The 12,467-nt window shown below is 36.8% G+C and overlaps 2 protein-coding genes and 1 long non-coding RNA gene across 3 annotated transcripts; all 3 read right to left on the reverse strand.

Annotated features, from left to right (window-relative positions):
* Positions 1 to 332: 332 nt before the first annotated feature.
* Positions 333 to 5,281, reverse strand: LOC136254793 (integumentary mucin A.1-like). Its single transcript, XM_066047535.1, has 9 exons — positions 5,238 to 5,281; positions 5,113 to 5,175; positions 4,997 to 5,050; positions 4,872 to 4,934; positions 4,757 to 4,819; positions 4,393 to 4,455; positions 4,287 to 4,340; positions 4,175 to 4,234; positions 333 to 602 (listed from the first exon to the last, which is right to left on the reverse strand). Exons 1-9 carry the CDS (start codon positions 5,278 to 5,280, stop codon positions 397 to 399), a joined length of 669 nt encoding a protein of 222 aa, XP_065903607.1. The 5' UTR covers position 5,281; the 3' UTR covers positions 333 to 396.
* Positions 5,282 to 5,352: 71 nt separating this feature from the next.
* LOC136252663 (uncharacterized) lies at positions 5,353 to 5,786 on the reverse strand. Its single transcript, XR_010699743.1, has 4 exons — positions 5,723 to 5,786; positions 5,600 to 5,662; positions 5,478 to 5,537; positions 5,353 to 5,415 (listed from the first exon to the last, which is right to left on the reverse strand). It is a non-coding gene; the product is annotated as an uncharacterized lncRNA (long non-coding RNA).
* Positions 5,787 to 5,940: 154 nt separating this feature from the next.
* LOC136252696 (uncharacterized) lies at positions 5,941 to 8,583 on the reverse strand. Its single transcript, XM_066045267.1, has 12 exons — positions 8,557 to 8,583; positions 7,723 to 7,890; positions 7,378 to 7,669; positions 7,186 to 7,314; positions 6,999 to 7,040; positions 6,930 to 6,950; positions 6,679 to 6,741; positions 6,554 to 6,616; positions 6,439 to 6,489; positions 6,322 to 6,384; positions 6,080 to 6,259; positions 5,941 to 6,017 (listed from the first exon to the last, which is right to left on the reverse strand). The coding sequence occupies exons 1-12, from the start codon at positions 8,581 to 8,583 to the stop codon at positions 5,941 to 5,943; spliced, it is 1,176 nt and encodes a 391-aa protein (XP_065901339.1).
* Between the last annotated feature and the right edge of the window lie 3,884 nt (positions 8,584 to 12,467).

Below are 12,467 nucleotides of genomic sequence, written 5' to 3' on the forward strand. Positions count from 1 at the left end.
ACTTGCATGTATTGCATGGGGATACCTAAACTACTTTAAGAATGTCTGGTAAATGATATCAACATGGTTAAAATCTACATTTCAATTGGCTTATCATGCACTATGCAGATAGATATCAACTGTTTTATAAATACAAATCCTGATATACAGATGTTTTATCAATACTGTTTAATAATTTGTAAGGCTTTCCATTTACATACCCTTATTTTGTTAAGTATTTGAAACCCTTTGAGATCTGGAAAGTGAGTTTAAAACAGTATGAATATTGTTGACCGCTAAGTGCTATTCTCCCCAGGCCAGGTAAGAACAAACTATCCGGTACAGTTATTCTATGTTTAATGCAGACCATACTTGATTAGCAAAATACAAACAAATAACTATTAACTGTTATAACTATTATTGTTTGCACATAGGGCAGTACCATGATGGAAGCTTTTGTGCTTCTCGTATTGTTGTAGACAGGCAGACACAGTGAAACCACTGGTCGCAACCATTGCAGCACATCATTGCAAGCTTCTTTCCTTTACGTTTGCAATAATCCGAAGGACAAATATCCTTTGATGGCTCAACTTTGCCTCTCTTCTTTTTCCTTTTTGAAGAGCCTACATTAGAATATTAGACGATCCAGTTTCACATTAGCACACAAAATCAGTGAATTTCATGTAGCACATAACATAGAGTACAGTTAAACCATAAACATAGATTAATCATAATTATATTCAAAGTGGAGATTAGACACAGCGTCCAAGTAATAGTTAGACACTCGTAGTAGGTGTTTTAGACAATTTAAAAACCTGAGATGATGTCAATAATTACCAAGGCATAGCTGAGATAATTATTTATGTCACCAGTGGATTTTTTTAAATTCGTGAAGAGACCACTACGAGTGTATAAGTGGACAATGGCAAGCAGACAGTGAGCTAGTACAGAGTGTTCATATTGTGATTACCAAAGTGTTTTAGTCACGGTTCTAGTGCTAGGGTATTCGCAACATTGTAAGGCAAAACCATAAAGTGCTATTGGAAAGTTTTACTTGATAAAGTTTGTACTGATTTAGGCTTGAAGTGTCTGGGATGTGGGGAGAATGGTAGTGAATGGGAATGCCAGACAAGCTAGCTAGTATTACAGATTGATGAATGGCTACCATATGGCTGTGTATGCTATAACCACTGAATTATATGGCTTAGTTATTAGCCTGCTACCACGATGATTGATTCAGCCAACAGAAAGCAAGCGTACCTTAGTGTGATCTCTTCTTTACAATTGTGTTCACAATCGCTTGGTGTGTGCAAATGTGCAAAATATAAAGTGTCCACAACAGCTAATTGTATTATTATGGGTCTCACTGTGGTTGTAAACAAGGCCACGTCTCTTACCAATAAGAGACCTGCTACCAAATGTCTTTGTGAATAATACACTAACACACATCAAAGGAAACACTGCATACCATTGTCTAATGAGAGATAGTCATGCTTTGAATGTGTGTGAAGTTTCTGTGATTTGTCCAAGGAAGTGATTTTATTGTAGTATAACAAAAATGAATTTTAATTTATGCATGAGCTATCATTGCCATATTTTTTTTCAGTAAAGAGAATAGAAACTGCAGTATTGTAGCAGTGTTCAAGAATTGAAACATGACTCTAAAAACAAGAGTGAAAAAAGACATAATTCAAGCTTTTAATATGAATGACCAAAGGATTTTTAATAGTCACATGTTGTTAATCTAGAAGATATGTGTAGATTCTTTAACAGATTCTTCAGTTATAGTTAAACCTATAACCACAAGTAGAATATCATTATTAACCAAAGCTGAGTGCAATGAGGCTGAGGTGTTATAACTAAGAAAATATCCTATGAGTGCTGGTGGGATTCAGTGGCGGATCTAAGATTTTTTAAAGGGGATTTCTGAACGTAAAATAATTGTTTAAAAATAATGAAGTATCGAAGGACATGGCTCAAGAAAACTTTAGAGTTTCTGAGATTTCTGAGATTGAAATTTAGAACAGTTTTGAGTTACTTAAATTGTGAGTAAACAAGCTAGCTAGGTAACTGAATTTGTGGCTAAGTTGCTGTTCTGATTGCTCTATTATAGTAGTTAGCTGACTGCACTATTTAAGTATATCGATCTGTACTTAATGCAATGGGTGGTGCCACCTAAGTAGGCTTTTGAAAGGGGGTTTCGGTCGAAACTACCGAAACCCATTTAGATCCGCCGCTGGGATTTAACTGGCTTTTATCCTATACCTGGCAGCTATTAGGGGCCTTAGGCACAAAGTTTGAAGTATATTGTGGCTTGACAATGGTAAACAATACAAACTAAAGCCACACATGTCTTGCCACATGTTTACTCTTCCAGATGTTGGATAGGTAGGTAAACAGGTATTTTGTGAAATATAATGGGAGGGGGGGGTGAGCTGAACAGTGACCTGATAGAAGTGTTGATCATAGACCCTACATACAGGCTAGGAGATGCAACCTGAATGTTGCTGTGTAACTAATAGTACAGGTATACCGTATGTATATATAGAGTGTGTCATTTTCACAGATTGGTAATTCAGCATTTTCGTGGTTTTATTTTTGAGAATTGGTGATACCAGGAGCACACATAATCGCCCCGAATGTGTTCTTGCTGATACTATGGGTGATTTTTCTATTGTACAGCATAGTCTAAATCCTGTTTTTTTTTTGTTATTTTCTAGGAATAAAAATTCAAGCAATCTCAAAATTTTGTATGTATACGGGGACATAATATCAAGAGTTTATAAGCACTGAAGGGTGTGACACTAGTGATTTAAGCCATCCACAAACACTTTTAACCTCTAAACCATATAGGGAAGTTATTAATATTCATTGATATTCAGTGGTTTATTGCATCATCACTTTAATCTGTTAATCATATATCATATTTGTTTTAAAGGAAGCTGTGATGAGTTAGGAGGGAGTCTGAACAGCTTAGAAAATCATTATGAGCAAGCTCTCTCTGACGTAGTGGAGAACAATAGAACTTTATTGAAACCACACTTTCTAAGCTTGATCTACTGCGTAACTTCAACACATGCTATTTATGGCTACCTGTAATGTAAACCCAAGACCACAGCTGACATAACAGTGACTGCCCTGGTCTGCCCAGGTGGTTAACACACTCTATATTAAGATACATTGCATTCAACAAAAGATATAGCACAAATATATCTTGAGTGTCATGTTTCATTGCACTGTGTGGTGCTCAAAGGAGGATATCGATGTTGTCAAAGTTGGGTTGTCCAAAATTTATGTCGGTAGTAAACCCCCAGTTGAAAATATAGTGTCAGGAGATTGGGTATTTCAGAAGCATTTGTGCCTGACTGTTCTATTAGGGTGACAGAAATTAGGAAAGGGCTTAGCCCTCCCCCCCCTTAATCCACCCATAATTTTTGCTAATGTACAAAGGAAATAATTAATATGTCCTTTTTTTACTAAACAGTACGCATTATTCCCTGGTATTTACTAATGTAACATTTTCAATTTGATTTGTTGGACGGATAAATAATACTTGAGTTTTGCATAGACTATACAATAACATTATTATTACATAGTCAATGTTATTTGCTGCACATTGCTTTTTTGGAATTTAGCATATGATTGTATCAATGCTATAGGCAGGTCTATTTACACAGACCACCCACATCAATACCACAAAATCAATGAAAGTATAATTGCTGAAAATCAGAAGGTATGTACTGTGACAATTATGTGCCTGACTGATGGGCATTGAAGGACAAAAGGAAAGACAATCCTAAAATGCACAGATATATCTTTAACAAAGTTTGGAAAGTTTCTGTAAATATTTTAAGAGATATAATTTAGCCAGTTTATCAATGCATCAGAAAGGTAGTGAGATACAATGTAATCTTTAATATTCAAAACATATTGGAAAGATTGAGAAGCATTTTGATAGCCTTTATTTCGGCTATGACACCTACCCAGTAGTACGGCAAAGAAAATCAAGATTGGTTTATTTTTTGTTGTTAATATTTTTAATAGACCACATAAATACCCTGTATATTTCCAGTCCCTAATATAGAGGACTACCAAACTGTAAGATAAGACAGGTCAGTATTTTTGTGTTGATTATATTAATGATACAGCTGTGCACCACGATACCATGCTATATACTTATAAACTATAAGTTTACCACTGGCTGATTGAATTGTGGGTGCTACTGAAACTGATGCAGCCAGTACAGTTGTTGACACTGTATAAAATATAAACAGGAGACTGTCTACAAAAGTATAAGATCATCTTACCACTTGTAGATGGAGGCATCAATGTTACTGGGACATTTGGCAGAGTTGTTGACACTGAGTAAAACACAAGCAGTAACAGCTAGAAAGCAATATTGAATCATCTTACCACTAGTAGATGGAACTGTTGGTGGCATCAAAGTTACTTGGACATTGGGCAGAGTTGTCGACACTGAGTAAAATATGAGCAGCAGCAGTTAGAAAGCTGTGTATACAAACATGACCCAGGCTGTGAAAAGGACTCTTATAGCCTTTTCAACTATGTAAACACCATAACCCATAACTTGGCTGGCGAATAAGATACGAGTCTACAATTTGGTCAGTGTACACTCCTAACATAGCACTAGTTGTGAATGTAATTACAAGGTGAAAGGTTAAGTCGAGCACAAGTAATGATTTGTTAAACTTGGATATTTGGAAAGGCTGTAGGAGCCCTTTTTGCAGACTGGGTCACAAATATTAAATCATCTTACCACTAGTAGATGGAAGTATTGGTGGCATCAAAGTTACTGGGACAGCTGGCAGAATTGTCGACCCTGAATAAAACACAAGCAGTAGCAGTTAGAAAGCTGTATCCAATTGTCTTACCACTAGTAGATAGAATTGTTGGTGGCACTAAAGTTACTGGGACAGCTGGCAGAGTTGTCGACCCTGAATAAAATAAAAGCAGTAACAGATAGAAAGCTGTGTAGACAAATATTAAATCATCTTACCACTAGTAGATAGAACTGTAGGTTGCACCAAAGTTACTGGCAGAATTGTCGACCCTGAATAAAACACAAGCAGTAACAGTTAGAGAGTTGTTCATATAAATATTAAATCATCTTACCACTAGTAGATGGAGATATTGGTGGTGTCAGAGTTACTGGGACATATGGCAGAATTGTCGACCCTGAATAAAGCACAAGCAGTAGCAGTTAGAAAGCTGTGTATGCAAATATAAAATCATCTTACCACTAGTAGATGAAACTATTGGCGGAACCAAGACAGTAGGCATAGTTGTTAACACTGAGTAAAATACAGCAGCAGAAGTTAGGAAGCTGTGTAGACAAATACTAAATCATCTTACCACTGCTAGATAGAACTGTTGATGGCACCAAAGTTACTGAGACAGCTGGCAGAGTTGTTGACACTAAATAAAACACGAGCAATAGCAGTTAGAAAACTTTACATACAAATATTAAATCATAGTACCACTTGTAGATGGAGATATTGGTGGCATCAAAGTTACTGGGACATCTGACAGAGTTGTCACTGGATAAAACATGGACAACAGCAGTTAGAAAACTGTGTATGCAAATACAAAGTCATCTTACCACTAGTAGATGAAACTAATGGTGGCGCCGAAGTTACTGGGGCAGCTGACAGAGTTGTTGACCCTGAGTAAAACACGAGCAGCAGATAGAAAGTATACAAATACATGTATGAAATCATCTTACCACTAGTGGATGGAACTATTGTTGGCACCAAAGTTACTGGGACAGCTGGCAGAATTGTTGACACTGCATAAAATATGAGCAGTAGCAGTTAGAAAGCTGTGTATGCAAATACAAAGTCATCTTACCACTAGTAGATGGTGGCACCAGGACAGTTGACATAGTTGTCGACACTGAGTATAACACTAGCAGCAGAAGTTAGGAAGCTGTATAGACAAATATTAAATCATCTTACCACTGCTAGATAGAACTGTTGGTGGCACTAAAGTTACTGGGACAGCTGGCAGAGTTGTTGACACTGAATAAAACATGATCAGTAGCAGTTAGAAAGCTGTGTATGCAAATAAAAAGTCATCTTACCACTAGTAGATGGAACCAATGGTGGCACCAAAGTTACTGGGGCAGCTGGCAGAATTGTTGACACAGAGTAAAACATGACCAGCAGATAGAAAGTATACAAATATGAAGTCATCTTACCACTAGTGGATGGAAATATTGGTGGCACCAAAGTTACTGGGGCAGCTGGCAGAATTGTTGACACTGAATAAAACACGAGCAGTAGCAGTTAGAAAGCTGTGTATGCAAATACAAAGTCATCTTACCACTAGTAGATGGAACTAATGGTGGCACCAAAGTTACTGGGGCAGCTGATAGAGTTGTTGACCCTGAGCAAAACACGAGCAGCAAATAGAAAGTAAACAAATATGAAGTCATCTTACCACTAGTAGGTGGCACCAAAGTTACTGGGACAGCTGGCAGAATTGTTGACACTGAATAAAACACAAGCATTAGCAGATAGAAAGTTGTGCATTTGCAAATACAGAGTCATATTACCACTAGCAGATGGAACTAACGATGGCACCAAAGTTACTGGGGCAGCTGACAGAGTTGTCGACCCTGAGTAAAACACGAGCGGTAACAGTTAGAAAGCTGTGTATGCAAAAATAAAGTCATCTTACCACTAGTGGATGGAACTATTGGTGGCACCAAAGTTACTGGGGCAGCTAGCAGAGTTGTTGACACTGAATAAAACATGAGCAGCAATTAGACAGCTGTTTAAATTGAAATAGTTATATTCCCTACTGATAGACAACCAAAGAGTTTAACACTTCCATACAGATTCTTAGATTGTTATGCACAACTTAATGTCACTCCAGGTTGTCCAAGTATATATTATCTAACCATAAAGCATATGGTTAATTGAGCTTACCAAGTGAGTCACCATCATTCTCTACAAAAGAATTATATACAAGACTTATAATACTTGCACTAACATTACCTAGATCATCCCAATCCATATTATCCAAAAATTGTTCTGGATCTAGCAACAATCAGAATTAAAACTATGTGTTAAATTGTTAGTTCTACATAAGTACAGGTGTGTCATGTTACTGTTATAGAGTTACAGGGTTCATTACTACTATTCATACATTGTATAGTATGACGTGAGTGTGCATCAACCTTACCTTCTGTGTCAGACCTAGGATCACCTAGCAACTCAGCTATGGTGACTTGCCGGGTCGACATACTACCAGTGATTTGTGGTGTATCAGTTTCTTCTTCAACTCCAGGATGTTCTTTGTGTGGGTAGCATACTGTATATTGTTACATTACACATACTACATGCATTACCAATTCATGAAAAATTTATCACGTACCTGAGTCTAACAGCCTTAGTAATCGTTCAGATATGTTTGTTCGGGGTATTTGCAACACGCCTTTGCAAGTGGAAGTGTTGTTGCTGGTACAACGGGTGTCCTTGCATCCGGATTTCAGAAACCGGCATCCACCGTTGCTTTCCCCACCCATTTGTTTGACAGCATCTTTGATTTCCTCAAGTCGTTTCTTTGCTTCGGTATTTAGGTGCTCTCTAAGTACTGGACAATATATTGATACACATAATGTTTTAGTCTTCCTCTTGAAGGTATTTGAAAGAACCATCTGTATTACCTATAAATATATACACGTAATGATAATATAATACATATCTGCAGCTTTCTCACTTCATTTGTTGGAAGTTCCCTAATAACTTCAAGCACCTCCCATAGCACTTCTTCAACATCATTTGCTGATGTTGCACTGTGTAGGTCATTGACAATGGGGGCCCATTTCTTCACAAAAAAGTCTAGAATTTCTTCAAATGTTATAACACCTCCTATTTCATCGCAAAGCTAGAATTGCAAAGCTGAATGTTTGTAATACCTGTTAGAACACGCTTACCAGTTTCGTTGCTAAAAAGACAAGGGCATAGCCTTTCTTTGTCCGATGGTGGACATTGCTTAAATGCACTGAAATAAAAGGGAGCAACAATTCACCGATGTATCTCCTGTTCCTTGATGACAATAGGCGATCTCTTATACTTATAATATAGCCTATTGCACTGGAAGCTGCTTTCCGGTAGTCATTGTAGCTGTCTTCAATTTCAATTTGCCTCGCTTCGTCATGGATTGACAAAGGTTCGAAAAAAGGAACATGGACAATCCTTTGAGCTTTTCTACAAAAAAAAATATGGGTATGCCATACTCTGGTGGTAGATCATAGGCATGCATACATACATGGTGGTATCTCTTTACTGGTCGTGCATATATACATGTTTTTATACACATTGTGAAACTAGAGCTAACCTTTGTGTTTCAGCAAATGCAGTATTCGCAGTGACTATAATTCCTGCTTTGTGCTTTGTTTCCCCCCCTTGCATAGTAGTTGTTGAAAAATCATTGAATAGTTCTACCGTCAATTCTTCAAACTTCTTTGTACTGTTGATGTCGTCTACCACTATTTATATATACGTACTCAGAATACCGATTGTTACCGTACACAAAGTTAGCTAAACTTACCCACAGGTATCGTTGAAATTGATGCATGGTTAACTATGCTGGCAGTACTCGACCTTGCCGAGAATACATGTTGAGCAGCTCCAAAGGTACCCAAAATATTCTTAGCTGTTGTAGATTTCCCTTAAAACATACAAAAATATAAGTTAGTAATTTTGATATATTTTAAGCACGATAAACATGCTTGCTTATATGCATAGCTATCTGCATACAATTCATTGTAGTGAAATTATTTTATATACCTGTTCCAGAATGTTTGCTGTAGCAAAGAATAATCGGACAATCATCTTGTACCTCTTTCAGAGCTTCTGAATGAAAAACTACTAGGCTTCCTGCATGTGCAATGAATGAGCTGATAAAATTGTTGGATAGGCCTTCTTTTTCAGCAGTTATTAGTTGAACGAGAGAGTTGGTACCAAGGGGTAATTCAATTTTTAGTTCTTGAAGTTGTGTCCCATGATGACAGTACCCAGAATACCTGCAAAAAGAGCACTTGGTTTTTACTGTCAGAACATGTATAAGCTGTATTCTAAATAAAACATTTATTCATGTTATATCATCATGATCAGTATACAAATAAGCTTTAACCTATAACACGATAGTTAAAATGCAATGTTGACATTTGTTACCAAATTTTTGAAAATCCCTTATATTGGTGTGCTTGAATTAATAGGAATTTTTGTGTTTAGTGAAGTACTGAGGAAAGCATATAGTGCAATTTTAAAAGATACTTCAAACATTTAAAACAATGAAAATTGTTCACAATCATTTACAGGCAGATATGCATTAAAAGCAAGCTGTTTTATAGGTAATATTTCTGGTGTCAAAACACAGCCATGTGATTGATATACAGTCACATTCACAGTCATATTTTATTATGATTTCATGAGTTCTATATGTGAATGGCTATTTGAAAACCTCTTCTAAAATTATATTTTTTGACTATTCATACAGAGCTAGTCATACAGCATTGGTAACTAAATACAAACCAATAGTATTTCTGGTCTTCCAATGGAATCAAGTCTCCTGAGCTATTGACTTGGATATCTGGTCCCAGTACCCATGTAGAGGAAGCTGGTTGCCTACCAAGACAAGTAACTAGGGTCTTAATAGACCAACTAGATGTTTGCCTTCCAGCCTGTACAAGCTCGAAGATATACAGACTCCAAAGGTCATCATTTATCTTTGCGTAACAGAGACCATGGTGATTCCTCTCAGCACTAAAAATGAAAGTTCTAAGACTCTGAATGTGGTGATTGCTGACAAAACTGTGGCTGTAATTAAAATATAAAATGATACAAAATAATTTTTTACTGTTTGCTGTAGAATCTGTTGTATATACGTACAATAGGTTTAATAAACTCGGAGTATGGGACTTATCACCTTATGGGAAAGGGGATCTAATCACTTCTACGGGGAGATCTTTATAATAGAATGGCAAAACCCAAATATTACACACGTTTTCATAAAACCATGCAATGCAATTCTCTACATAAATAGTACTCTGAAATTTGTGATATAGTGTCATCACAGAGTTGAGCTTTGGTGAACTTTATGGCCATTTCATTATAGAAAATTGTGTAACAGAGTGTATAGGAAGATTCAAGAGAATAATCATGTTAAGGGTGCTCTGTACAGTTTGTACAAGGCTTCCCAAGACATAGTCTGTTTTGCACTAAAAGAAATATTATGGTCACTTAATTAGTCTGTGACATGTTGACACATTTTAGTACCCATAAATTAGGTATCCCATAGCAACAAGAGCACGCATCTTGCTATTCTACACCCTCTCACTTAAATTAGAACTACTCCATCATTTCTAATCCAATGGACATGAACTTTTCACACAAGCTACTTTAGTAATGTTGCCAAAGAAGAACGTTTGCCATTTTTAAATAGCAAGTCCAGATGATGAATAACATGGAAGTAAAGAAAAGGATTTCTGGGAGTGTCAACCCGAAAGATAAATATGTGATGAATGAGAAGCTAAAAGACAAAAATAAAAACGCACAATGGTTTGTGCTGTTTAGCATAGTGTATCGTAAAAGTATCAAGGCTCTTGTGCATAAACTGTAGGACTAGTTCTAGTATAAAGGGAAAAACTGTAACTCATGTTCTAAAGCAAATTTAGCAGTTGGGTTTGGACTAAACTGTGTACTAGTGTTAGCTTGTATCCAGTAAAAAAGTACGGAAAGTTATAGAACAAATTAAATTTCATGGGAAGCCATATAAGTGGACTGTACAGAGCACCCTTAAACTGTTATCTAAAGCAATTAGATTTTGGATACCTTTTGAAGTTTGACAATGCTGCCCAAAGACAGTGTCTGAGGCACTCCCAGCCAATCCAGCCATGCTAGAGCTTGAGTCATTTTTATTTGGTACTCAAAATCACTGTGGAGTGTATCAACACCACCTTCACCTTATTCAACACCTATCAACAGTTCTTTATAATCTTAAAAGGTTATCAAAATTTAAGGTGATGTAATCCAGATAAAGGGTGACGTGGTCGGGACAAGAAACAAGTCACAGTAATCAAGCTGCCTGCCGAGGCTTCACTCAGCCTGTAAAGCAGGGAGTCAGAAACATGTACTGAAAACTGTGATGAGCACATGCAGACTTCCAGGTGGTGATCATGCTTGACATCCCGCTACTTGCCGGAGCCACATAGCCTGGGATTCAGGATTTTCTCTGCATTCAACCATGCAGTTTGTAAATAGCTTGACTCCTCAAGTGCAACAGCCTAGCACAGGAACAACTTGATGTTTAAATGAAGCTTCTAACTGCTGTTGTTCGTCATTCACACCCAACAGTGTGCAGCATAAATTCATCCTATAAGCCACAATTATATTTCGTTCAACCTACTCATGCGTTCGAATTCATAAACAATTTTTACAGTGAAGTTAACCACATTTCACATATTAGCATGATGGTAGTACACAGATCTGACAAGTAAAATTATATGTCGGTCAAATCCCAGGTAATAAATGTTTTTTTTTGTTGTTTTGGCTAGCCTTTTAGTTGCACCTTTTCTTTTCAATATGTTTTGTTACACCGTTTTTGTCCATTCTAGCACTGAGTTACAACTTTGCCTATTCTATTCAATGGATTAAACAGTAGCTAGCTAGCTAGTTTACTTTAGCAGACGTAGGCTATAGGCTATAATTCAATAAGCCCTGGTAAGTGTATAGAACATGGTTTAGGAAAAGATTTATGGAAAAATAGAGCTAAGTTCTTGTCAATAGTTTGGTGCTTGATCTGGACACTCATGAATATTTCATAATGTTCACCCATGAATATTTCATAATGTTCACCACTTAACTGTAGAGAGAATACCTTTTACTTATATGACCCATGCCCATATCAAGAAGTTCCTCATTCTCTTGATAGCACCTTTATACTACAGTTTTACCTACCAACGTTTTGGCCTACAGTTTTCAGCCCTGGCATGGAGCCCTCAAAACATATTGGTGAGCTAAATTCCTGAAAAAAACAAACCACAATAACTTTAGTGTGTTTACGTACCAGTGTGTTAACCTCAAACGATATATCAATCCCACCCATATCAACCAGCATTTGTATCCACAATTTATCAGCACAGGCAATGCTGAGTTGGACAAAAAGACATATTGATCTACTTTGTATTTGTCCCATGTGCTGTTCTGGGATAGATTAGCTTATGTTCTTGCTCATACACTGGTATATAAATCACAACATACACCATTAGGTTTTGTGTTTAACTCATTACTATGCACTGCAATTAAACAGTGAAGATATGCATCCTACATGATAGAATAGTGTTAATCTATGTACATTATAGCATGGGTCTGTAACTAGCAAGGTAATTATACAGTTTTAGCTCATGGAATACCTGCATGCTAATGCATGCTGATGGTTTAGCTCAGATATTACTGCAA

This window comes from Dysidea avara, chromosome 4, assembly GCF_963678975.1.
Source record: "Dysidea avara chromosome 4, odDysAvar1.4, whole genome shotgun sequence".
NCBI lineage: Eukaryota > Metazoa > Porifera > Demospongiae > Dictyoceratida > Dysideidae > Dysidea > Dysidea avara.